This window comes from Semicossyphus pulcher, unplaced genomic scaffold (genome assembly GCF_022749685.1).
Source record: "Semicossyphus pulcher isolate SPU_LCO1_2020_fin unplaced genomic scaffold, fSemPul1.0.p SCAF_14, whole genome shotgun sequence".
NCBI lineage: Eukaryota > Metazoa > Chordata > Actinopteri > Labriformes > Labridae > Semicossyphus > Semicossyphus pulcher.
In genome coordinates, this window is record NW_027211648.1 from 13,048,950 (window position 1) to 13,074,503 (window position 25,554).

General features: G+C 41.5%; 1 protein-coding gene across 1 annotated transcript; it reads left to right on the plus strand.

Annotated features, from left to right (window-relative positions):
- The first annotated feature begins 908 nt into the window (after positions 1-908).
- cnksr1 (connector enhancer of kinase suppressor of Ras 1) lies at positions 909-25,310 on the plus strand. Its single transcript, XM_069662523.1, has 21 exons — positions 909-987; positions 1,934-2,091; positions 4,808-5,010; positions 5,393-5,477; positions 11,399-11,440; positions 11,549-11,668; positions 14,716-14,775; positions 16,498-16,566; positions 16,728-16,853; positions 18,383-18,492; positions 19,833-19,978; positions 20,907-21,070; positions 21,157-21,190; positions 21,480-21,655; positions 21,827-21,900; positions 22,290-22,361; positions 22,742-22,806; positions 23,132-23,193; positions 23,293-23,383; positions 23,694-23,875; positions 24,184-25,310. The coding sequence occupies exons 1-21, from the start codon at positions 936-938 to the stop codon at positions 24,622-24,624; spliced, it is 2,532 nt and encodes an 843-aa protein (XP_069518624.1). The 5' UTR covers positions 909-935; the 3' UTR covers positions 24,625-25,310.
- The last annotated feature ends 244 nt before the right edge of the window (positions 25,311-25,554 follow it).

The following is a 25,554-nucleotide window of genomic DNA, read 5'->3' on the forward strand; positions in this document are numbered from 1 at the left end:
CTTTTCATGAATAAACTCCCCCAGTTCCTTTATATTTATTGATAATGTAAATAATTAAACCCATAAAAATTTTAGCTATCGTAACATTTAAAGAATACTTGTGAATTTAAGCCGTGTTTTCTTTAAATATTTATAAGTTCAAAGTCTAAAATAGGAAACATTTCTGGAGAAATTCCCACGAGAGAAGCCTAACCAGTGGATTTGGAAAAGCGGATTAAGTCTGCTGGCATGTGGGAGAGCAAGTTTGTTTTGTCCCTTTAAGTCCCCTGACAATTCGGCAACTTTAAGGGAAACTATGCCTTAGCATTCGTGTGTATTTCTGTGTTGGACATTTAGGGGAAATTGTAGGCTATTTCAAAACGGCAGGGTTTCGTTTTTCCTATGAAAAAGGTTGCACTTAAATGCAACACCAACACTCAAGAATGGCTCAGACTAAATCAGGACCTTTCTGTTTACCTATTAAAAGGATTACTGTCTCGGATTACGCGGTACTTCAGGTGTTTCTGTTATTGTGTCCACACCTGAATGCATCACATGTTGCTGTGTGCACACAACAGGCCCTGCGTCTTTTTCAATGACGCGATTGCACATGGAGGTTGAATTATGAGGGAAGTAATGAAGCATTAAAACTGCAGCACGTTTCACACGCTCGTACTATTCCTCCAGGTAAGAAAAAGGAGGAGGAGGAGGAGGGGGAAGGTGTAAGGTGTAAGGGGGAGGGAGGGGTCTTTGCTTCTGGTCGAGCCTGACAGTTCCGCACTATTGGCTGTCAGCAGGGGGACTCTCTTACCTGCTGTACCTGTGCGAAGGAGTGCCAGTCGTCATCGTCTGACTCCAAATCAGGATCAACTTTTCCTTCCTCCAGCAGCCCGGAGTGGTAGAAGTCGGCAAGGAAGGCTGGAAGCTGAACCAGCGACTGCAGCAGGACTCCGAGCATGGAGCCTATCACGTCGTGGAGCGAGGACCGAGTCAGCGAGTGGCTCCAAGGTGAGCAACATACTACTGAGCTGTTGTTTTCACGCCTTGATCGCCTCACAAGGTACTTTGGCTCGGACCGTGGCGTCAGAAATAGACGCGCCACACAAATCCTCTTGGAAGTGAAAGGTGGAGGTGGAATGAGGAAGTGGCCTGAGCTGGGAGAGGAGCCACAACAGTGTAGTTCTGATCAAGGTGGTATCTTTAGAAACAGTCTGTTTACTACTTTAACAGCAGGACGTGTTGCGTTCAAGGGACTGAGTGATTGATATGTATTCTGTAGTCCACAGGGTATTCTGCTCACTCCACTGTGAAGTGCGTGGATTATGTTGATTAATGTTTTACTATTTCTAGTAGCCGAGCATAGGCCTACTGTACAGGTGAGCTATCACTAGTCCTGAATAGCTACTTTATGGTACTTGTACATTTACATAAAAACTACACCTTTATTTGCCTACAAAACCCTTGATAGCTGTATCAAATACTAAAAGCATATAATATAATTAAGATTACATCCACTTGGCCCAAATACAACTTTAAAGTACCTCTTTACATATTTATACATCAATAATAATGATCCAATAATATAATAATATGACACTGACAAGTTTTTCATTTGATTCTTACAGTACATTTTGTTGTGGCTATTACACGTAATAACACGTTTAAGATGTGTATTTAGCCCTTTGTGCTTTTATTTTGAAGTTTTATGAACTAAGTCAATACTTAAAAAAATGTCAGACCTAATTGCCCAACATGTTGCTGAGAAGCAGCTTTTTTTATGCTTAGGCTACTTACCTCAGGATGCCTGCAGCCCTCCTGTTAGTCCACGCTCCCTGTGCATGTCTCTGCCTGCACATGCATGGGACTTTCTCACTATGCTAGGTTGCCATTCATACTTGTGCAATACATGTTAAATCCCAACTATTTATTGTGCTTTTGTGTGTCCTGCTGCCAGGTCTGGACGCCCCCCTGCACCAGTACCAGGTGTCGGAGTGGCATTTGTCCGGTGTGGATCTGCTCCAGCTGACCTCAAAGGACCTGGAGAAGCTGGGGGTTTATAAGATCGGACACCAGGAGCTCATACTGGAGGCTGTGGAGAAACTGTGCTCTCTGGTGAGGCAGGAAGCGGATTCACGTGTGTTTGTGTACAGTGTGTGTCCATAGCAGCGCACTGTGTAACCAAGGCTGTGTGTGTGTTGTGGAGGAGAGATGTACTCTGGGTATTTACCGAGCAGTCATCTTCTTGTCTGGCTGTGTGTCGTGTGATATTAAAAGCAGAGAGGTGTATTTTTTTCCACTTTTTAGACCCTGCTCTTGTTTGGAAAAAGAAACCCTCCACTGTTGTACCAAAATCCCCCTTAGTCAAGCATATCATAGTCAAATACTTAGTTTATTTTTCTGGCTAACATCAAAGGACGCGTCATGCTTCTGCTGCAACCAAAGCTGATTTAGAAAACAAACGCTGTTGCTTAATACTCTACATGCAAATTTCCAGGCAAGTTTGTAGTCGGCTAAGGAAACATTTCTGCCTCTGCTTTGTTTCTCAAGCTTTTTTTTTCTTCTGCTGCCTAATTAATTTTTCCTCCCTGTCCAATTTTGAGAGGGAGTTTCAGGACACTCAAATAGTCGCGTTGGCGTGTGTGTGGGTGTCTTTGTGTTTCCAGAATGGCTTTTGTTTCTTTGGAAGGACTAATTGAGCAGGCCGGTGACAGGCAAAGCTCCAGCTCTGGTGGTGTAACAGTCTTTGTACACTGGGAAAAAGCTCCGGCTGCTTAAACTGCTTGTTGAGGAATTGTTTTAAAACTGATACAAGGTCTAGATAAATGAGTGTGTGTTACAGTCTTTGTAATAAAACCTCACACAGGTGCACTTGTGTAAGATCATGAAGAATAAGAAAAGATCAGATCCATTACAAGGATTTACAGTTTAAGCTTGTGTGCGTACGTGTGTGTGTGTGTGTGGCTGCCTCTCGTCTCTTGTGTCTTGATGCTGCGTGAAGCTCTAACACTGGGCTCATTCATAAAAAGCAACCATCAGACGCTCACATGGAGCAGACCAAACGCGTTCAAGTGCACGGTTACATAATTAGCAACTACAAAGTCGACAAGGCCATGAAAAATTCATGGCTGCTTGTTGACGGAGGATAGTTCCGGCTGGTTGATGTTCAACAACAAAGCCCGACCAGTCCGAACCTCTTGGACACTGATGAGTGATCTATGACGAAAGCCTGCTCCTTCTTCTTCTTGTCTGGTTTTGAAGGGTCTACCACTAGGATGACAGGCATATAATGGAGAAGGAGATCCTCATTTAATCCCATGCTACAATTTGATGCGGCAGTTTTGGGTGCTTTGTATTGTGTTAGAGTGACTGACAGGCTTTTCTGATATTTACTTTAAATAGGGTGGACAAAATATTAGAACCACCTCTCACTATTACGCAACAAAAGGCAGCCTCCAATATTATCATGAAGTTAAATTGACACCTCTGCAAAACAGTTAAAATAAAACAGTTTACTAAGTCCTTAAGGAAGGTCAGAATTATTGCACTCAGATATTGATCTAAAATCTACATTATATATTAATATGATATATAGGGTATATATTCTGTTAATACTGTGGTATATCTCTGTGTGCAATAGGGCATTATATGCAATGTGGCAAATCAAATGATTCATGGCAAATATTTTATTTTGATATGACTTTTCCACCTCGATTTATCAAATATTTGCTGGATTTACCCCCAAAAAATATATATATATTGATATCCATCCATCCATCCATCGATTATCTTCCGCTTATCCGGGGCTGGGTCGCTGTGGCAGCAGGCTAAGCAAGTTGACCCACACGTTTTCCAGCTCCTTCTTGGGGATCTACCTCGGGGTCTCCTCCCAGCTGGATGTGCCTGGAAAACCTCCTAAGGGAGGCGCCCAGGAGGGATCCTAATCATATGCCTGAACCTACTCAACTGGCTTCTTTCATTGCGAATGAGTAGCGGCTCTACTCTGAGGTCCCTCTGGCGACTGAGCTCCTTACCCTATCTCTAAGGCTGAGCCCAGACGCCCATTGGAGGAAACTCATTTCGGCCGCTTGTATCCATGTTGTATTCTTTTGGTCACTACTCAAAGCTCATGACCATTGGTGCTGGAATGCAGATCGACTGCCTTCAGGCTCAGCTCCCTCTTCACCACGGCAGTCCGGTACGACGCTCGCTTTACTGCTGATGCTGCACCAACCTCACGATCCATTTTACCCTCACTCATAAGCAAGATGCTAAGATACTTGAACTCCTTCACTTGAGGCAAAGACTAATTCCCCACCTGGATGGAGCAATCCGGCGTTTTCCAGCAGAGATCCATGGCAGCAGCCTTAGAGGGGCTGACCCTCATCTCAACCACCCCAATGCCTGCTGGAGAGCCCACCTTGATGAAGCCAACAGAACCACATCATCTGCGAAAAGCAGAGGTGGAATTTTGAGGCCCCCAAACCGGGGTCGGTTATACTGATACCATGATATAAAATTACAAGCACAGTGATAGAGGACGTTACCTTCTACTTTAAGTGTAATGTACCTTAATAGCTGTATTTTTTTACCTTACAACCTTACTGTCAGACCCTTAATGACTTATTTTAACAAGCACAATTTTTAGATCAGTATAGGAAATCATCCTAAACACTAAAACCTTGATGTGTTGTAGGATCATATGTAGGAAGACGGGAGGTAATGCATTAAACATCACGGATACATTATGTATAACAGGGCGAGAGTATCTCAGGTGTGGAATTAACCCGTCACGTGTGTGTGTGTTTGATGTGCGTGTGTGCTCTTCCAGACGTATGGCATAGGAGGCGAGAACCTGCGCGGCCTCACAGAGAAGCTGCGCGCCGTCGCCCACACCCTCCAGATGGGCATCCAGAGCCGCTGGCGCCGCAACAGCTACGACGGAGGCAGCACCGCCAAGCTTCCTGCTAGCGTTCTGCAGGTTGTAGTGGAGCTCATCACCTCTGCCAAAGGACTCTTCTCTCTACTCAACAGGTCTGTAAAGAGGGAGTTATCTAACCGTTATATATGCAGTACTCCAAATTCTATTTTGTCCTGCAGTTATTTTTTACTCGGAAAGTGTTCTCTGGTGTCTCTTACAAAAATAGTGCTGGCTGAAGTTGTTGTTGCTGCAGGTTTTATGTAAAAAGGGTTCTGTGGGTTAGAGGTGTAGCCTTTTTATGGGAATGTTTTGGTGTTTTGCTTTTTCTATCTGATCCTCAAAAGTTTCTCTCTTCGCTCTCTTACATTCTCTCTCTGCGTGCCTCTCTAAGAGCCTTAATTCATCCTTTTCTTTTTCAATATCAGTGTGAAATTAGAGCCTTTTCCTGTCTCTATGCAGACTATATTGATACATAATCCCTGTCTGTCTTTCCAGGTATCAGTTTTCCCAGCTCAGTGGGTTCACCACCAGCCAGAACATCTTCAGCTACTGCAGAGAGCTGGGAGAAATTGTCCACAAGGTTGGTGCATTTAACGCTCCATGCAGTTACTGAATGGCTTGTTTTGTAGACTTTACTGCACATGTGTTCATGAAAACGTGAGGTGTTTTATCTCAAGAGGAACCACACACAAGTTAAACACGCTTCTAATGCACAGTAAACTTCCGAAGAGGAACTACAACCTGTTGTGTGGTCGGTAAATTCGTATTAAAAGTCAACCCCTAAAGTGCAGCACGAAAAACAGAAGCGCAACTCCCTTTCCCTCAGCTCAGCTTGAGTAATGCATTCTTTATCTTTACATTCCTGGCATATTTGCAGGCCCGGCTGTACCTTGAAGAAGCTGAGGTTGAAAGGATTGCCCAAGAAGAGGGCTGGATTGTGTTTATGACTTTATTGTAGTTGGAAATGTTTGAAAGAAATGGAGGGGGAGAAGGAGAATACAAATCTGGATGAAGGTTTGAAAAGTGCTCACAGGTAACAGAAGGGACAGGCCTGGATATGTCAGTGCCCGGGGGAGGGAGGGAGGGCAGGCAGGAGGAAGGGAGGCAAAGGGGAAGGCAGATAAAGAAGGAGGAGACTGAGGGGAGGGATTGCACTCGACTGTTTAATGACTTTTAACTCCTGCGGGAGCGCATGTCGCTGAATGAACAGCGGGGAGCAACAGGCTGAGAGAGAGACGCTTTACTTTGAAAGGACAGAGATAAACAGCCTGACATGAATGAAGCAGAGAAGACAAAGAGAAGATCTACAGATGACAGCAGAATGAGAGGTGATTAGAGAGAGGTAAGGAGGTGTAGAGGAGCTGCGGGTGAAAGAGAGGAGGCTCAGTATTTAGAGTTTTATATTTAGCCTTCTATAGCCGGCTCTGTACGCCTGCCAGGCACGACAGGTACAGTTTTCACCTCTCTGATTGGATCATTCTCCACAAGGTGATGCTTCTTTTGCTGCTTAAGTACTTTGCATGACTGCTTAAAACGGCTCAGGCCTACGCATCGCCAGGTGTATTTTTTTCTTGTTGTTTACCAGAACCAGATTTAGCAGTTTTCTATTTTCTACAATGGAAAAATCAGAACAGGCCTGCGGGACTGTTATGTGACAGATGAGGGTCGCGGTCTTTGTGTTGGCGTACAGTAACTTTATTGTTATTCCTTTTGAAGGAAGGAAGTAAGGATTTCAGAGAGTCATTGAACTCTGATAGGATGTTTTCGCCCCTATGAAGTGAATCATATTTGGGCCTGTTGACTGTTGTTTTCATCCATGTTCAGCTCAGCTACACATGGAGCCATGTGCTGCGAGTGAGCCATTAGTGAGTTAAAGCCTTCACTGCTTCGTCACTTCGTTTGGTAATGTCTGGCTATTGTTCAGTCAATTCCTGTTTTTTAACTTGGTGCGGACGCTTGTGTGTATGTGCATGCAGGTGTTCTACAGGTGGCGATAATTGTGCATAAAGAAGTATTCTTACAGCGAGAGCATTTGTAAAGTGAGTTAATGTAGTGTTGATTATTTTTTGAGTTGCTCGCTTGACAAAAAGGCTAAATGTTTCAGTTTTCAGACACTGAGTTAAGTTGTAAATTACCACAAAGTAACTTATTACATTTACATTGCAAGTGACAAGTGTAACAAACCCTGCATGTGTTCTGGCAGGTGCTGCGTAGTACCCTTTGCAGGTGAGCTAAAGGTCAGATTCAGACATCTAAGAAGCACCTGTTTTACAGACAGGAGAAAATGAGTAGTCTAATGCACGTGCGTCAGACTTCATCTGTCGTGTCAACTGTCATCGTAGCATTATAAACCTGCAGGCACGGGCTGTAGAAGAGTGTACCGAATAATGTGTTTGTCCCTATACCATGGTGGTCGCGTCAGCAGTGGAGCATTATTATTATTATTATCATTAGCCTCATGCACACTGTGGTCCTTATGTTTGCTCCTGGCTAACTGAGGCCGCTGTCATGTTCACATGCTGTTGCTTCATCATGACGTCTGCCTCCATAGACGCTACAACACATCCTTCACACACATAGAAAGGATTTTTTATTTCCCCTGTTATCTGTGTGTGCGTGTTTGAGTGCTTGTGTGTTGGTTCTTGCCCCCCCCGAGGGCCCTCAAGGTCAGCAGTCAGCTGGTGTTGTTGGGATCCCACACTGGAGTTGTCAAGTCTCAGTTTCTCGCTCAGTCTCAGTTTGCTTTGAGGCAGCGGAGCAAGAAGCAAAGTCAAAGAGAGGAGAGGAGAGACAGGGTGGAAAAAAGAGGGCTCTGTGAAATGAATTTTGAAGCACTACATTAAGGTATGTGAGTTTAGCGGTGATTCTAAAAGAAGAAATACGGTAACATTTCTTATTTAAAAAAATCACATTTTTAAAGAGCCTTTGTTGTAAGAACAATCCTCAGGGAATAAAGCTTCAATTGATTTTAATGTTATCTAACGTACATCTGAAGAATCAGGAGCTACTGAGACAAATTGTGGCTGTTTATTAGTTTAAAAGGGAACCTTTTTTATGTAACGCTTGTCTTTAACTATAAAGATATTATAATAGAAAACAAGATACTAAAAGCGGCTATATAATGCTTAAAAAGCAGTGCACAACTCACTGCTATTAGAGGACTTATTTAGGCCCAGGATGTAGGAAATAATACAAGGCTTGAATACTGTAACTTTATATTTATGGTGCTGAAAAAGAGAGCACAAGAAAAAAAACCCAAATGAAAACATGGGCAGGAACGGCAGAGGAAAAGGGGTCACAAGATGTGGACTGAAAGGTGAGAAGAAGGTGTAAACGCAATCTTACATCTTCATGTCTCACAGTCTTTTTATAGCAAGTGGAACCTGCTGGTGGCAAATGGAAGTTATCTGCTCGGAGTGTCCAAGTATGTAAACAGAGACAGAGGGAACATGTCAGGGCTTGACTTGAGGCTTTTATTTTGTTTTGCTCTGCCACATTGTATTAGTAAATGAAGTTACAGACGACAACAAAAAGACAGGAAATCGTCTGTGTTTTCCTACGCAGGTCCATTCATGTGTTCGTGTTTGTGTACATGTGTGTCCATGAATGCCTGCGTTCGATCCTGTTGTCCGCTTTTTTTAAGAACGTTACTCCCACATAATTGCTTGTCTTTGTTTCCAAGACGACTATCGAGAGAACAGCTTTCAGGCACGGAGCGCTGCTGTAAAGTTGGCTCACCACCTGATCGAGCCACACACACACACCATGTTTCACAAGACTTTTATTCTGATCAAATGAAGTAGATGCATGTTACGGTACAGTGCAACAGAAGCAATGACATGAGTCCTTTTTTTAGCCTTTATGACAATGCTGCAAACTGATAACGTCTTTTAATAAAAGGGTGGAAAGCAGAGTTAAGATAACTTGAATCTTTGTGCAGCTCGTTCTGCATGCGATTGTCTAACATTTATTGATAGTGGCTAATGTGTAACTAGTGGAAGAAAAGGTCAGTCGTGAATGTCTGTCTTTTGTGCAGTTATTTGGGCAAAGAGCTGCTCATAAAGGTCCATGCAATAAAGATAATGTTTTTTATTGATCTTACTGTAGGAAATTGTAATTAGATGGGGCATAATGTGGTCTTGTTTGGCTGACCTAGCATGGTTCGTATGTTACGTAACCTTGGACCCCCTTGTTCTACTGTTGTTTGATATGACTGGAAAAAATGTTTTCTTTTTGAAAACCTGAAGGGGTTTATTAGAGAATGGCAGCACTTGTTTTTAGTGAAGTATTTTAGTAAATGTCCTTTTCAGAGAGAAATCAATAGAAGGGCATGCAAGTGGAGCGTGAACATGCTGGAGGCTGTTGGGGACTGAACACGTCTGTCCACAGTTCCTCTCCTCTCCTCCTATTCCCCTTTCCTGCTCATGTGTCTCTGCCTCAGCAATGAAACACTGTTACATCTGAAAAGAAGTCTGCTCAGAACCACGTACGTGCACTCCTACTTTCAAACTAATGGGAAGTTGATAACAGATGATTCTTGAATGAGCAATTTGATGTACTTTTAGATGATTCTTAAGTCAGACAGCAATTACGCAGACCTGTGTGTTTGTGACCTGCTTTTTTACCACGCCCTCCTATTACATCAGTTTCAATGCAGAAGTGAACCTGTCACCCACCTTACACCCTTACAAGCGTTGTTTCCGGTTCTGGCAAAGTTTGACAGAAATACGAGGTTTGCTGTTGTGGGAAATCCCCAAGTGATGCCGCTCTCAATACTCCAGAAAGCAGAGGTGCGGATTTTGCTGTTTTACCTTATGCCCAAAAAACCTTGGTGAGAAACAGCAAGAAAGAGTGTTACTAATGAAGCAAAGGCAGAAGCGATGGTAGTAGGAGGTGGCAAAATGATTTAATCCTCAGTAATATAACCACTGTGTTTACCTTTAGACCGGACTTGGAGCTGGGTAAGTCATAGAGTTACTTTTCTCGGTTAAACTTAGCCCACTATTCAGCACACTTAAATCATGTCTGCATTTAACCCTTCCGTTTTACTTGACTTTGCAGCAGTTATTTTATAGTACTATCCCTTATGGTTTACCATAACTTGAATTTTGTCAGTCACAACAAAGTATATTACATGTTTTACAAGGTATTATGTTTTTCAGTCAGTCAGTCCATCTCTTTGGTCCAGACATTAAATATCTCAACAGCTATTCAAAGGACTGCAGTGACAATTTCAACAGACATTCACAAAGCCACAAGTTTCAGGATAAATTATAATCTCTTTGGTGACATTTCTAACTTTTGTTCACGACCTAATGCCTCAGCTGTAGCCTACTTTGTGTTTTGTGCTAACTAGCAAATGTTAGCATGCTATCTCACTAAGCTTAGATGCTGATTAAACATCATAGTCAGCAAATTAGCATGCTGATGTTACCATTTAGGATAAAGAATCAGTGTGACTCCGTTTCCTGTGGTATTTTCATGCAGCGCAAACTCTTCTTTGTGGCTAAAACGAACCTTAATCTTTTTTTCAGATGCTTTTCCCCAACGTCTGTTTGCATTACTAAAATGTTGTGTTAGCACCTGGCTCTGAGGAAAGCTACACCCTTATCCTCTCTGTATTTTAGCCAACTTGTTGTTATTTCCTTATTGAAGATCTGTCCTTATTTTAATGGCTCTTTTTGTTTATGGGGTGAATGAAGCTCTAACTAGCTAGCCAGCTAGCTTACTTACCCTTAGTCAGTCTAGCATACAGCTGGTATGTCATGACAACACTGCTTAGCTTGAGTAGGGATCAAGATAAAGATCTGGACATGTTGGGTGTTTATACACAACATTTGTTGTGGTGTAAATTAATATATGTCAGGTTCTCTCAAGTATCACACTCAAATGCCTGAGGGAGATTGCAACACACACACAACAAACACCAAGCTAGCAGAAGTTAAACTGATCAGCAATCATGACAGTAGCCTCTCCCAGTCGTACCCCTCCCCGCAGCCTTGTGTCACAGCCTTTAATTAGCACAGACATCCAGCCATGTTCACTGCTGATCCCTTGCTACATTTCACAGGGATTAGTTTCCCTTTACAGCCGTTTATGTAAGTCGTCACATCAGGCCTTGCTAATTAGCTAATAAGGCAGTAATGGTATGCAGCATACCCAGCATCTACCGTGTTCTCACGCATAATCCTATGAACTGCTATGTTACAGAAAATGTGTTTTATTTTTGTGTGTTTTATATAGGTTTTGATTTAAATTTCTGTACTAAAAAGCCAGCAAAATACTTGAAATTGTAAGTCTAGACGGTCTAAAGAGAATCCTCGCCTGTTCCTGGATTTCTTTGGCCTTTCATTTCCTGCCCCACACTGTGAAGAGGAAATAGGACATGAGATTTGAGTCAGATTGTCCCATATCCACAAATCAATAACAGCTTCATATAGATTGTTGTGGTGTCAGTCTGCTTTGTGAAACTAATGTCATGTTGTTCCCCTCATCCAACAGAATAGCTTTGTGTATGAGAAGGAGAAGGACATCATCTCGGTGGTAAGTCTGCCCAGTATCCGTTTATTTATTATGCAATCTCAGTTGTTCCTGAATCACTGAATGAGATATCGTTCTTGATAGTAAACCGTGGTTTGTTTCATCTTTTAGTGTCGTCAGTTGGTGGCTGTTTGTGATGACATCCTGACCTCCAGTCCGGAGTCCTTCCTTACCCACACGGCTCAGCTCGAGAGCGTTGACCTGGTGCCTGTCGTACCTGGGGATCAGCTTGTAAGTGCTCTTGCTCTTGATTACTCTAGCCTTTTATCATTATTAAACCTTCTTTGTTTGTCTACTGTCTATTGTCGGTACGTACAGTTATTGTACCAAAAAAAACATGCTGTATGTAGTTTTAGCTCTGAGAAACCAAAAAAGTATCACAAATCAGAGGTTTCCAATCTGTTGCTTCAGCTTTTAAACTGGGAGGAATTATTTTAGAGGTTTCAAATGTTAGTCAGGCATTAATAAGAAAATGATCATGGGATTAATCAATAATGAAATCTGCCATCATGACTCATAGGTTAATTTTGAGAGTCATAATAATGATGTAATGACTGTTGACACAAAATCTTCCAACAAGAGTGATATGAAAATCTGTGAACAAACAACCCCTTCTTCACTTGTCTGTTCTCCTCTCATGTTTTTATTCATCACCTCTTCATCTCATCTCTGCAGCATCTCATAATTACTATCATTTTGAACAATTTCTCACCGTTTTATCGCTTCACTAGTTTCCTGACAATCAGCTCTTAATTATTCTGCATCTTATTTTCTCTCACTCTCTGTCATTTTCAGTATTCATTTCCTGCCTTCATCGCTGCCTGGAGTTTCTCTTCCTTATTCGGTTCGACTCATCTCTTCTTTCATCTTACCCAAGGTTCTCTTTTTATTCCCTCCAAAACCTTCCCTTATGTGTTTAAAACAACTTCCTGCTCCTGTCTATTAATGCCTCAGCCTTCAGTCAGTGCATCTAGTACATTAATTATAGCTCTCTACTTTGTCCGTTATCTACTTCATCTGGTGTCCTTTCGTTTGTTTTCACGGAGCAATTCTGTTTAATACATTTGGCCAGTTTCCTTTCCCTTTGAGGTCTCAGTCCATTTGGTAAAAATCTCTCATGTTAGAAGATAACAGTAGTGCTATTTCCTTCATTTACTGTCCCAATCATCTCCAGTGTAGACAAGCATACTGTTGGGTTATGACCATGGATGCATAATAATGTGTGTCTCTGGTGTGTGTTTAAAGCAGTGGTTATTAGTCAAACAGTGTTGGTAATTTTTCATGATGTTTCTGTAGTGGAACAGGGTCAGTTTTACAAATGTGCTCAACATCTAGCAACAAACCCTGATTATCCTCGGATGGCAGACTGAAATTGATTGGAGCACATCACAGATAACGAGGTCTGCCCTCAAAATGATTGAAAATAATGGGAACTAAAGGTAGAATGGAAGGCAAGTGAAAGGCAGGAAGAGTTATAATTCACCTACACTGGGTGTACAAATGTGGATCTAAAAGTAAAAGCTGGCCTTTTCCTCTTTCATATCCCTCAAATTTAAATGTATTCCAGTCACAAAGGCAAAGGTGGAGATAAAGAGAGGATGTCTATGACAAAAACAACTGTGTATTTGCAGTCGTGGGACATGAGTAACAAAACAGTGACTCAGCTGATATCATCCATTCCTGGTAAATGTCATCGACTAAAGCAAAGAAAATGATGGGTTTTTATCTATTTTAATGATAGTATAAAAAGCTTTTGTTTGGATGTAAGAAAAAAAATCTCAGTTCTTAGCAAGGGTCAGGAATGTATTTCCAGTGGGAGTTCCAGTGCTAAAACAGTACTAAAACTGCTGATGATTGTAGTACATCAGTACATCATCAAAATCCATCAAAAATAGTATGAATATGGTTCCAATTCACTGTAACCTCATATTTAGACTGCGTCTATAACGGTTAACTCTGTAGCTGTCTTAAAATGAGCTAAGCTAGCTGTTTTTACTCACATTAAATTGAGCTAAGCTAGCTGTTTTTACTCACATTAAAATTAGCTAAGCTAGCTGTTTTTACTCACATTAAAATGAGCTAAGCTAGCTGTTATTAGTCGCATTAAATGGAAACCTTTCCTCTGATAGTGAAATAAGACAAGGTGAACGGGACCGCAGGAATCAGCGCAGCACCTGATGGAGGTTTTCTGTCTCGTCACTGTCAGAGTCTGTTGACATTTTCTTTTCCATTCACTGTTTTTAAGGACCGCCGTATCCCTTACTGTGTTCCGTTTAATGTTTACTTCATTTGACGTCTTCAGTTTTGTAGATCTCTCTGTCGTAGCCTTCAGTTTTTGCGTCTTTTAACCTCTCTTGCTTTCTCCCCGCTGTTTTGTCTCTTTTCTTCTTTTCCCCCTCCATATACAAGCTGATGTCAAAATTTACCGGACTTCTTTCAGCAGATTGATATGATTACAGTTTGTCCTCTGGATTGTATGAATAGAGCTGCATCCCTAGCAGCGGTCTGTTCTTCATAACAATGGCCTGTTATCGAGAAATAACAGACCTTGGAATGTCTAATTAACCAATCAGACTCAAGTATTCAGCAGAGCTGTGTAATATCACACTATAATGTCATTGTACCAGAAAAGTTAGTATGATAATGTACTGTATTTCTCAACAATTATAATTTTTAGTATATAATTTATGGCTTATATGCATTTTCAACTACATTACAGCATGTTTTAAACCATTTATTACATTTACATGTTCATATAATCCCTATAAATGCTATATAGTGGGGTTAAAGCTGCCTTTTTCAAGTGCTACCATTTCCAATTCAATATGTGCAGCTTAAAGGCATCACACGTGTCACTTTCTGTGTGTTATGCAGAACCACAAGGCCAGATATTATTACAGTAAAGTAACCAACATGTTTAGTTTAAATTCATTCATGTTTCTTTGGTCATGTGACATGTATTGACTATCTAATCTGGGCTGTGATTTGTCAGCTCTCCCCATTATGGTTTAAAATAATCAATCAAGTCAGGCTGATGGGTAATTACAGTCTGAGCCGTCGATACATCTGGAGACGGACATCGATATCTCTGCAGCATGAGACAGTGATGATGACAGGAACAGGATAGAATAATGTTTATGATTCCTTTATGGTGAATCACTTGGACTCAGTGACGTGCAGAGCTGACTGTGATCAGCAGGTTTAACACCCTGAAATGTATAAAGCGTCCCTTTGTTTCTCTCTCTCTCTCTCTCTCTCTCTCTCTCTCTCTTTCTTAGGGGATTGAGATAACGTCCACCAGCTCCATTAATCACTACGTGACCGGAACTGCAACAGAGGTCAGACTCTTTCACTTACTCTCCTGCTCTCACTGTTGACTCAGCCAACAACCACACATACAGTGTTAACCAACGCTGCTACCTCAGTGCTCGTGTCCAATACCCCTGAAGAGCAGCGTGACTCAAACCTCGGCTCCTCTTGAACCAGAGTCCAAGAGGTTAACTTCAACTACAGATTGTCTCTCTGTAAGCCGTAGTTAAGTCATTTCCTAATCAGTTCTGTAGACATGTCAGGGAGTTTGCCGGATTTTTTCTGCAGGCGAAAACACGTATTTCCTTTGCTGTCTACTTCCAAAACTACACCAAATCGGTTCCACGTTTGTGACCAAAACATTTAATATATTGGCTTTTTTCAGTAGCAGAAAATCAGTATACAAGTATGTCTTTTTATACCATGATTTTCGCTTTGCACCGTTAAAGTATACCATTTTTATTTGCATTAATTTATTATGAAAGCATGAGCTGTTTACTCGGCAAAAATCCCCCTTGGAACTACTTTTTTATGACTCCATTTATAGCTGTTGGCGTATCTTTCTTTGCCCGAGCCCTTGTGCTCCTGATACTTTGTATTTATGAATATTGCATGTACTCGAGGCTGCTGACTGCATACTAAATATATATTACAAAGAAACCTCTTGCCTGTACAGTATCATGGCTGACAATATCTATGTATGTGTATTAGTTTTAATGTGCTGTGTTTAAAGGATTCATCCATTTGAGTTTTAATAGGGTAACTTATTGGAGATCATCGGTGCAATAGGTCACAGTTTTCATCAGAAAATGTGTCATACAGACCATCAGACTAGCTACTTATGACGTGTTTAATATTATTTGACAGCCATTACATAGACTCAAAGTAGCGACTTGCCTTAGTAAGTTGATTTTATTAACTTTGGCTTCTCTGGGAAAATAAATTCATCCCATGGCAGGAGCCTGGATAGATGTTTTTGTCAGAATGCCAAAGATCACTTGGATCAGAGGGCTTATTACATAAACTGCAGAGCGAGTGTTTATCAGGCAGAGTAAGGAGGGCTTGTAAAAGGAGTGCGAGGGTATAGCTCTCCTGTGGGACAGAAAGATGGAGATGTTATTTTTCCATGATGTCAACAACAAAGTACCCTTGACTCCCCTGCTGCTGCAGTTACATCACTGCAGCTGACTGCTAATAAGAGCCGTGACCACTGCACACCAAACACACACACACACACACACACACGATGCGGCCTGTGGACTGCTTGAAACTTGAAGGCAGTGTTGGATTTTATAAAGATTGTTGCATCAGTGTGTTTAATTGTTCTTTATTTTTCCAGGAATGTTATTCATCCAAAAACATTATTGGGTCTTAAATTCAAAAGACGGTTTGACAGCTTGAAAATGATGATTAACTGCCACGTCATTAACAGTTGGAGTGATAGATGTTTAAATATTTATAAAAATGTCCATCGAGTGTTGCCAGTAGTCACAAATTTGTTGATGAGGCATGATAAACATGCATATATGTTAAAATGACACTGATGTTGTGTGTATATATATAACAAGGATTCATAATAAAGCCCAAAAGAATCAAATACACAAACAGTACTTAATGAAAACACTGAACCACTACCTGCTCACTCAGGTCATCGTGGATAAAGGCATCATTCGCCCCTAAAGCAACAAATAAAATATTTAGCCAGATTATTTTTGAGTTCTTATTTGTGTTGTTTTTCTCTCCTTTTGCAGCCTTCAGCCGATGTCTTTGTGAATATTCTGGCTGGTGATGAAGTGATTCAAGTCAACAACCAGATAGTGGTAAGAGTTACAATATATATTCAGTATGTATACACAAGCCAACTGTCTCATCTCCAGGGTAACTGAGACAGACCTCTGTCTCTGCTTTCTCCTGTAAAGTGTTTCAGTGTCTCAAACAATAACCTCCAAACTGGAATAATGATGTGTTTCTGCTGCGTCAGGTGGGCTGGAGCAAAGCTAACCTGGTGAAGAAGCTGAAGGAGAATCCCAACGGAGTCACTCTGGTCCTGAAGAAGATTCCTGGATCAGTGAGACGCAAAGACCAGGTCCAGATCTCCACCACACAGGTCAGGGAGGATTACGTCTTTATCCATTTACATTCTGATTTACACAGTTCCACTACTTCCAAGGAAGTTTGTTAACCACATAATGATGGTACCAATCATATTAACGATGGTTTGTTTTCCCTTGAACAACGCTTTGATTCATTATCAAGGCTAGATTTCCATGAAATATGCAGTAATTATTTCAGGTCACAACTTGTTCAAATGGCCTTGTGTGCGTTGCAGTTGCTGTTATACTTACTAGAAGTATGAAGAAATATAGGAAAAATAAATTAAGTAAAAAATATGTCAAAAATGTGAATTATATATAAAGAAATATATAAAATATGTGAATTATATAGACAAGATGTAAAATATTTAAATTATATATAAAGAAATATATAGAATATGAGAATCATATAGACAGAAATAGATAAAATATTTGAATTATATATACAGAAAATATGTAAAATATGTGAATAATATATAAATAAATATTTAAAATATTTAAAATATGTGAATAATAGAGACAGAAATATATAAAATATTTAATTTATATATACAAATATATGAAAACATTTGAATTACATATACAGTGAATTGTATATACTGTGAATTTTATATGCATTAAATGTTACACAGTTGAAAATAGGTGTCTGAGTGTCAGACAGTCAGAGGGAGGAGTTGAGAAGTATGATGGTCACTGGCAGGAATGACTTCCTGTGGCGCTCTGTGGTGCATCTTGGGGGAATAAGTCTTTCACTGAACGTGCTTCTGTCTTTAACCAGCACATCATGGAGTGGGTGGGAGACATCGTATAAGATAACACGTAACTTGGACAGCATATTGGACACTCAATAAGCTTCTATCTGTCAAAAGTTCTTGTTTTGTTCAGCATACTCATGATAAGCTGCAGTGACTGTGAGTAGCACTCTCCTTGTTGCCTTTTTACTCCTACTTTGCGTGCATCATTGTTGCACAAATATAATTTAGATTTTCTGCCTCTCAGTTTCAGTTTTTAATCATTTCATCTTGGAGTTGAATCATCTTTGAAAAACTGTTTACACAGTTTATGTCAGGGGAATCCGTGCCTTCCCTTTCACGACATCCCCTCTCCAAATTCAGATCCATTTCCATACACTCACGCTATCTGAGTAGCCTCAATGCCGAGTGTCTTTGAACTACACTCGAGCACACACACTCTGAGATTTCACACCCCCTTGTGACACTCACCATCTTAATCTCTGATCTCCCTGCCGCCGTAGGGTGAGGAAGCGCACATAAGGAGATGTGAATCAGCTGAGTGTATCAGCTCCTTCTTGCCCTCGCTGCATGCCCTGCTGCGAGTTTCACAGACTGTGTGTTTGCGTTTGTGTTGCTGTCTCATCTCTCTACCACAGAGAGAACAGAGGGAGACCTGAGGTGAAGGCTGCCATCACAGTCCACATGACATCCGCCTCCTTACCCCTCTGCTCACCCCTAAATAAAGACACAGACACGTACAGTTTACTGTGCACGCTCACATGTTTGTGTTTCTGCTGATTTGTTCACAGGAGGAAGAGGAGACAGAGGAGAGGTCAGAGGACGAGGAGGAGGAGGAGGATAATCCCAGGCACTCCATATTTGAGAGGGTAGCAGCTTCAGTCAGGTCCCTGTCTTTTAGGTAAGAGCAGAAATTAGCTAACCTTTAGCTATTCTAACAGTAACTCTGGGTGTGTTATGTAATTATGGAACAGTACTGGATTTAAATGTGATTTTTGCATCATTGTGATGATTTTATTTATTTGTTTTTTCAGTGGATTAGCCAAAAGCAGAAATCTGTATCTGGGTTGTTTTATCCATCCATCCATCCATTATCTATACCGCTTATCCTGTTCAGAGTTGCTGGTGCCTATCCCAGCTGTCATTTGGCGAGAGGCGGGATATAATGTTACAATGTTACAATTTAATTTAGTCCAAAGTCTTTTGTCCAAAGCGACGTACGTCTGAGATTTAATACAACACAAGCACGTCAAGACAGGAGGGAACAAAGTCAGTGAGTGCCAACAAACAGCTTCAAGTGCGATTGGACACTGGTGTTGACAGGCAGTGCACAGGGTGAAAAGAAGTAGTTGTTTGTTTTTTTAAATTGCAATTTCACTCTGTGCCTTTGGAGGACGCTATCCGCTTCTCCAATGGGCCCTGAAAAACCTCCGCCAGACGACGTAAAAAGGAATAAGCACGTATCAGCAATAAAAAGATGATTAGCTGATCTTTGGGAACATGCACAGAACAACAAGAAGCCTAATATAACTTTGGTTCAGTAAACTACTGAGGATTTACTCAGTAGAGCCGAACCTCCCACCAACCCTTCTGACCTCGTTAATCTGCCAGGACCCGGTAGGTTTGCGATGAGGTCACACTGCAAATGCCATAAATTCCTAATCTACGCACGCCCACGACCCACGGCTGACTGGAAATGAGAGAGAAATGGAGGAAGAGATGAGTCGGAAAAGATGAATAAGTGAAGGAGTTTTTGGGGAGATGAGGAAAGACACAAACAAAAGGTGAAGAAGAAAAAGGAGAAACAGGAGAAGGGAGGAAAAAGAGTGATGGAGAGGCACAAAGAGTCGGTGAGAGCTGATGGAGGGCAGGCGGACTCAGACAAATGGAGGGAGTAGGCGGGGATGATGCATTAAGGTTGTAAATTATCCTGTCACACCCTGGTACACTTACTCCCGTCTCAGGGGAGAAAAATAAGTGTAAACCTTTGACTTCTGGCATATAAAGTCATATTTCACCTCTTTAAAAGGCAATACAGAGTGTTTATACTGTTTCACTTCTTTATAGGTTGCTGGATAGGACATTGTCATTGTGGTTGGAAACTGGGACTGTTTTTGCCTTTTTTGTACAAAAATCAAGTGGTTCATAGTTGCCGAATTTTAAATCTCTGATGTTACAGACTCTCTGAGGCACCTGAAGGCACCATGACTAAGCTGTTTTGATCATGTTTGTTGTTTAAAGGAGAGCCATCCAGGGGCCAGAGGTAGCTCAGAAGCCTATGGGACAGGAGGAATCCGAGTTGTCCGCTGAGAAGGAGCAAGAGGGGGGTCTGACTCTTACTTCATATCAAAACCAACAGGCCGGGCTGTCACCGCTGTCTGCCTCAGGTAAGAAACGCAGAGTCCAGGTATTTTCTTAGTTTGATATGCTGAAATTGCATTTGAGAGCGTCTTCTTAAAGCAGGATATGAACTGTAATATTAAAGGTGGGTTTGGTTAAAGAGCTATCAGTTGGAAATATGTTAAAAATGCTAATAATTTGGCGCTGGTTTAGCCCATCCTCCCCCGCATCCAACACCATCTACCGTCCTTGTATGAAAGGCTCCCTGTCACGTGACATCACAGCTCCTCCCTCTCATCTGACTGCAGGTCCACTCACCTAAACCGGCTCAGTTTCCAGTAGTAATGAGTTGTGTTAGCTGTTTAAGTGTCCTGCCTGAATCACCAGTAGTGTGTTGGGTGGTGAACTGTGTGCGTCCCTGAGTACTAAACAACACACGCACCCATCCCCAATCACCCACTACACTGTATCAACAGCTTTGCGGGGGTTCTTACCGAAATCACCTGAACAACACTAACCCGGCTCTCACTAACAGTCCTCTCACTTCATAAAGGCCTCATAATCAACAAATCCTTTGCCGTTTCAGTTAAACCTTGTGCGCTGACATTGTGCTGTAAGCAGGGTCTATTTCTCATAACAAATTGTAATCTATAATCAAATGCTCCTTTATAATAGAGCTCATGGATGATGGACACATTTTGTCACTATTTTTCTCTTAATGGAAAACCAGGTCGAGTAGCTTTTAGTGCATTTATTAGCAATTGTACCAGAGATTTTGTCGCCTGGATACAGTGACATTGATTGTATCAAAGAGTATAAAATGTCAGTCACTGCTGACATTGACTCAAAAGGAGTTATAATTGTGTGTTGAATAGTAATAGACTTGCCGTCACTCAACACATTTATGCTTACAACTTCATCCAGGTACCCTGCTAATTAATGCATAATGATTCATTTGTCCTGTGTGTTTCTCAGGGAGTGAGTTTTCAGAAAGTTTAAGGCTCTCTCCCAGACTGAGACGAGACCGGTCGCCGTTACCCAGAAGCCCCTCACCCTTGGAATTCAGGAGTCATTCACCTCAGGGAGTCAACCAGGAGAGAGCGAGCGTCAGTTCTTGCCCTGAGATGGTGGGACACACGGTGAGAGAAGAAAGACAGATATATTACACATTTTTTTAACCCCACATTATAAACACTGACTAAACTCGACTGGTTTCTCTTTTCAGGGGAATAAAGACACAAAGAAGAGCTCTACAAAAGGTAAAACTTTATCTTGTAATATCTTCTTATCTGATGTTTCTAGAAAAGGTTTCTCTTATAAATATACGGTCTTTCTAAAGGACTGAACATGGAGCTACTTTCCCAAGTTTTGTGTCATGCTAGGAAGATAGAGGATTTAGCACAAGTTGATTAGTTTACACTTAAACTATAGGAATAAACGAGACAGGAAAAAGCATCAGCATCAGGCAAGTGGTCATAGCAGCATCAAATACTACAATGATCAGATTCCCTGTTTCTTCTCCCCCCTTCCTTTCATTTTCTCTCCCAGGAATGACAACAGCTCTGAGTCGGCGTCGCGTGTCCTGCCGCGAGCTGGGTCGACCCGACTGCGACGGCTGGCTGTGGAAGAAGAGAAAGGAGAGCGGTGTGTTCATCGCGCAGAAGTGGCAGCGCTTCTGGTTCATCCTGACGGGGCATTCACTGTACTGGTACACGAGCCAACAGGTGGGAATAACACTAAATAAAACATGCAGAACATTTGAGTGCTGTCGTTTGAGCATTTTACTGTAGTAAAACTTCATCCTAACATGTGCGAAAACATATTATTTGTTAAGCTGACGTCAGTAATGTCTTAAAATACTAATATAGCTCTTTTAAATGTCCCTTTCTCTGCAGGATGAGAAGGCAGAGGGCTTCGTCAATATATCCAGCTACAACATAGAAAGTGCTGGAGAGCACAAGAGAAAATAGTAAGGATTCCATCATGGAGGCTTTTTATCTAGGAATGTCTGAGGATCTGTTTGTAGATTTAATGAAAGATGATAAAATTATTAAATACTTAAAAATGTACTGTGGGTCATCTGAAACAGAAGTGTTATTGTCCCTGTGCACAGTGGATGCTCTATCTCAGTTTTATGCAACATTCTTATGATGCAGGAGAGAGCTAAATAAAACCTCCATTCACTATTTAGCTGTTAAAGAAAAAGCACATGTTGTATCTTATGAATTAATGGAATCCCATCTCTGCTAACAAAGTGTGTACGTGTTATAATTTGTCCTTGATGATGTTCATGTGGCCTGAAAGTATAAAAAAAAATCCACTTTATATTATGTCTCTCTTTTCTCTCTCTCCCTCTAGTGTGTTTAAAATGTGCCACCAGAGATTTCACAACTTCTTCTTCGCTGCTGATAATGTCAGCGACATGAGCAAGTAAGTTGGATCGATCACAGACGAGGGACTTGTTCGGCCTGTTTGTCTACTTTTTCTTTCCCTTTTCCCGCAACCTAAAAAGCGAAGCAAATGTAGCATCTGTTCTAATATAAGGTAGACTAGATGCAACAGCTAAAAGATACAATTCATTCACTCGTTTTTCACAAGTCATGATCACACTGGAGGTTTTAAACCTCACTCCAACAGGTGTTGGTCTGCACTGCCCCCTGCAGGTTGCTTTCCACTATCCTTCTTTCATACTGTTTGATCACATACTGAATGTTAAATACAAAGATGTGGTAGCCTACTCCCAAACATAACTGACACAAAACAGCCTTTTCTTTGTCCGTGTTGACATATCTTGTTGTGTTCTTCTCCAGGTGGATTAACTGCCTGATTACAGCCATACAGAAGCACAAGCACAAAGGCCCCGAGAGCGAAGAAGGTGGGGAAACATTCTCCTTATATTTAATACTGGTATAACTACTCCGAATCACAATGCAGTTAAAAATGCATTTACTGGCCACTTTGCTGCCATAATGTTTTAAATTGCTGTTTTATTTATTCATGATTTGGTTCATGGAAGTTTTCACTACTCAGATTTAACTGAGCCCACAGGATGAAGCTGTTATGGTTACCTGCAGCTTGTTAAATGATTACATCCTTTCAGCCATTAAAAAGACTACACATACAAAATATGTTGTACAATATCATGATGATTTATGATATAATATTAACATTACTTTAACAGCCTGTTTATTTGCTTACAGAGTGTTACAGTGAGACTGAATCAGAGGGCGAGGGATCGCCTTCACCACGTAGGAGAAACAAGGTCAGTACGGATAGACGTTTACACCAGCATAAAGTCACAGCAAACATACACTGTTTGGGTTAAAATTTACATTATAAATTGTTTCTTTATGTGACGCAGAAAGTGCAGTCCAACACTCTGCCTCGCCCCAAAGGGAAGACCAACAAGGTGCCATTATCTAGTCCTTTGACAGGGGGCAGCAAAGGAACAGGTTTGTACCGCCTCCACTCCTTTCATGCTGTCCTGTTTCTCTTTTAATATATAAGTCATTAACTCAACTGTGGAAACTATGTCTGTCTGATTGATGTTTTAATAATTGTGAGTGGATAATTCATCGTCATTGTGACATGTTGTTTTCTAGACTTTACCCAGTGGATTTCTTTCCTCTAAACTGTCATAAAATGTCATAATAGCTTAATGGTTGTGCTGTTGTCAACCGAAACCCCACTGACATCTCGTTCATGTCTGTCCCTCCGTCTTTATCTTCTATAACTTTTCTCCACCGTCGTCCCTGTGAGAAGGAGGACCAGTGGATGAGATGGGCATGATGTTGAACAACATAAAGGAAGGAGGAGTTTCTCTTATTGGCAGCGAGCAGCCGTTTACGCACGACCACTTCAGGAAGTCGTTCATACGACGCAACAAGAACCCGGTCATCAATGAGAAGGCGCACACGCTCCGGGCCCTGCAGAGCACCCTTAAGGTGAGCAGAATAGCCATGCAGCAGCACCTCAAACAGGTCCTCGGGGTACCCTAACACAGGCCCATTCAACCTGTTATGAGGTTAGCTCTGTGTGGGTGCTTCTACAGTGTGACAGGCAACGTCTCTTATTGGAAGATTTTTTTTAAATAAATAATTAAAGGGCCGGTTTGAGTGCGTTAAAGAGCCTGAGGTCAACCGCTTTTGTGCCGCTAAAGCTGCAAACTTAAGTAATTATTAACCCTATAAATTCTTTCTGTTGAGGTCATAGTCATATCTCTAAAGTTACCGAATCCTCTTTTTCTCCACAGGCCAAAGAGGCGGAGCTTCAGCAGCTCAACAAGCTCTTAGAGGAGTCGGATCTGACAGCTTCAAAGTATCGTCAGTGGAAGGAGCAAAACGAGGAGCTAGTCCAAGAAATCGAGAGATTGGCCTCGCTCAAGGCCTCCAAAGAAGGAGACGACAGCGCAGTGCAGGACACGCCCACTGAGGAGGTCGCTTTGGAAAACGTCCCACAGGAAACAGCCACCGCAGAAGCAGAGGGCGCATACAGACTGAGCCTCAGTGACGGGGAGCAGTTAGTGGACGCAGAAGCGGCCGATGTTCTTCTGGAGATCCCGCCGGGTTCTCCAAGCGCAGAGGGCAGTCCGGTGTTAGAACTGTCACTGGGTTCGCTGCAGGATTCAATAAATCAACAGCTGAGTGAAATGGCGGAGAGCGGAGAAGCCGCTGAGAACTACTTTTACATTTGAGACCCCGCTGGAACAGTCACATCACTGCAGAGTTGCTCTTGAATGAAAGACATTTATCGTGCTGCGAAGTGACCTGCACCTGAAAGGAGTAGACAAACCCGCCATTAAATCCGCACTTTAATCAAGTATGCCGGTGAAATGCATCAGATTTGGACCTAGACTTGTTCACAGCAAACAAATATGATAAGTTTACAACAGAGAAAAGAACAATTTGCCAAGTGTCTTTTATCTTCAATATGTATTTATATGATTCTTAAGTGACGTTCATCTGCTGATACGAAGCAGAACTTTTGCTAGAACACAGAATTTGTAATATAAGTCATGCCTCTTTTAATGTGATATGTAAATACAGTTTTACTATAAATACTGTCTGTATTTGTTTATTGACGTTACCTTAATAAAGGTATACGTTGTAAATATTTTGCATAGAAAATATGCTTTAAAAAATTTTAGAGCTCCTTGTTGGTCAAGGGGATTATTTTTCCCGAGTCTCCGTGCCCCTGTGGAGAACACTTTATTTCATCGCATATATGAACATATGTGCTGTACGACGTGCTTCTTTTTGCCCGAGTTGGCCATGAATGCAGCGAGACAAATAAACACTCCTCAAGCGATGAGATGTCGGAGGTGGCTCTGCTCCTTTTCACTGTAACAATCACGTGCTTAATAAATGGGGAGCATGATGATCTCTGAGATGTGTTGTGAAGTTCCTGTTCTGTGTCAAGATCAAGGTCAGGGTGGCTGAATGGGAAATGACTGTGAAACCTCGGCAAAGTGTTCATTTTATCCACCGCTGTGCTTTCAGATTTTGTCCTCATCAATTTGATTTCATCAAGTTTTTATTCAATAATTTTAGTTCAATAATTCTCTGTTGTTGTCCATAATGAGTGATCGTGATTCAGCTGATGACACACAAAGAGGGTGATAAAA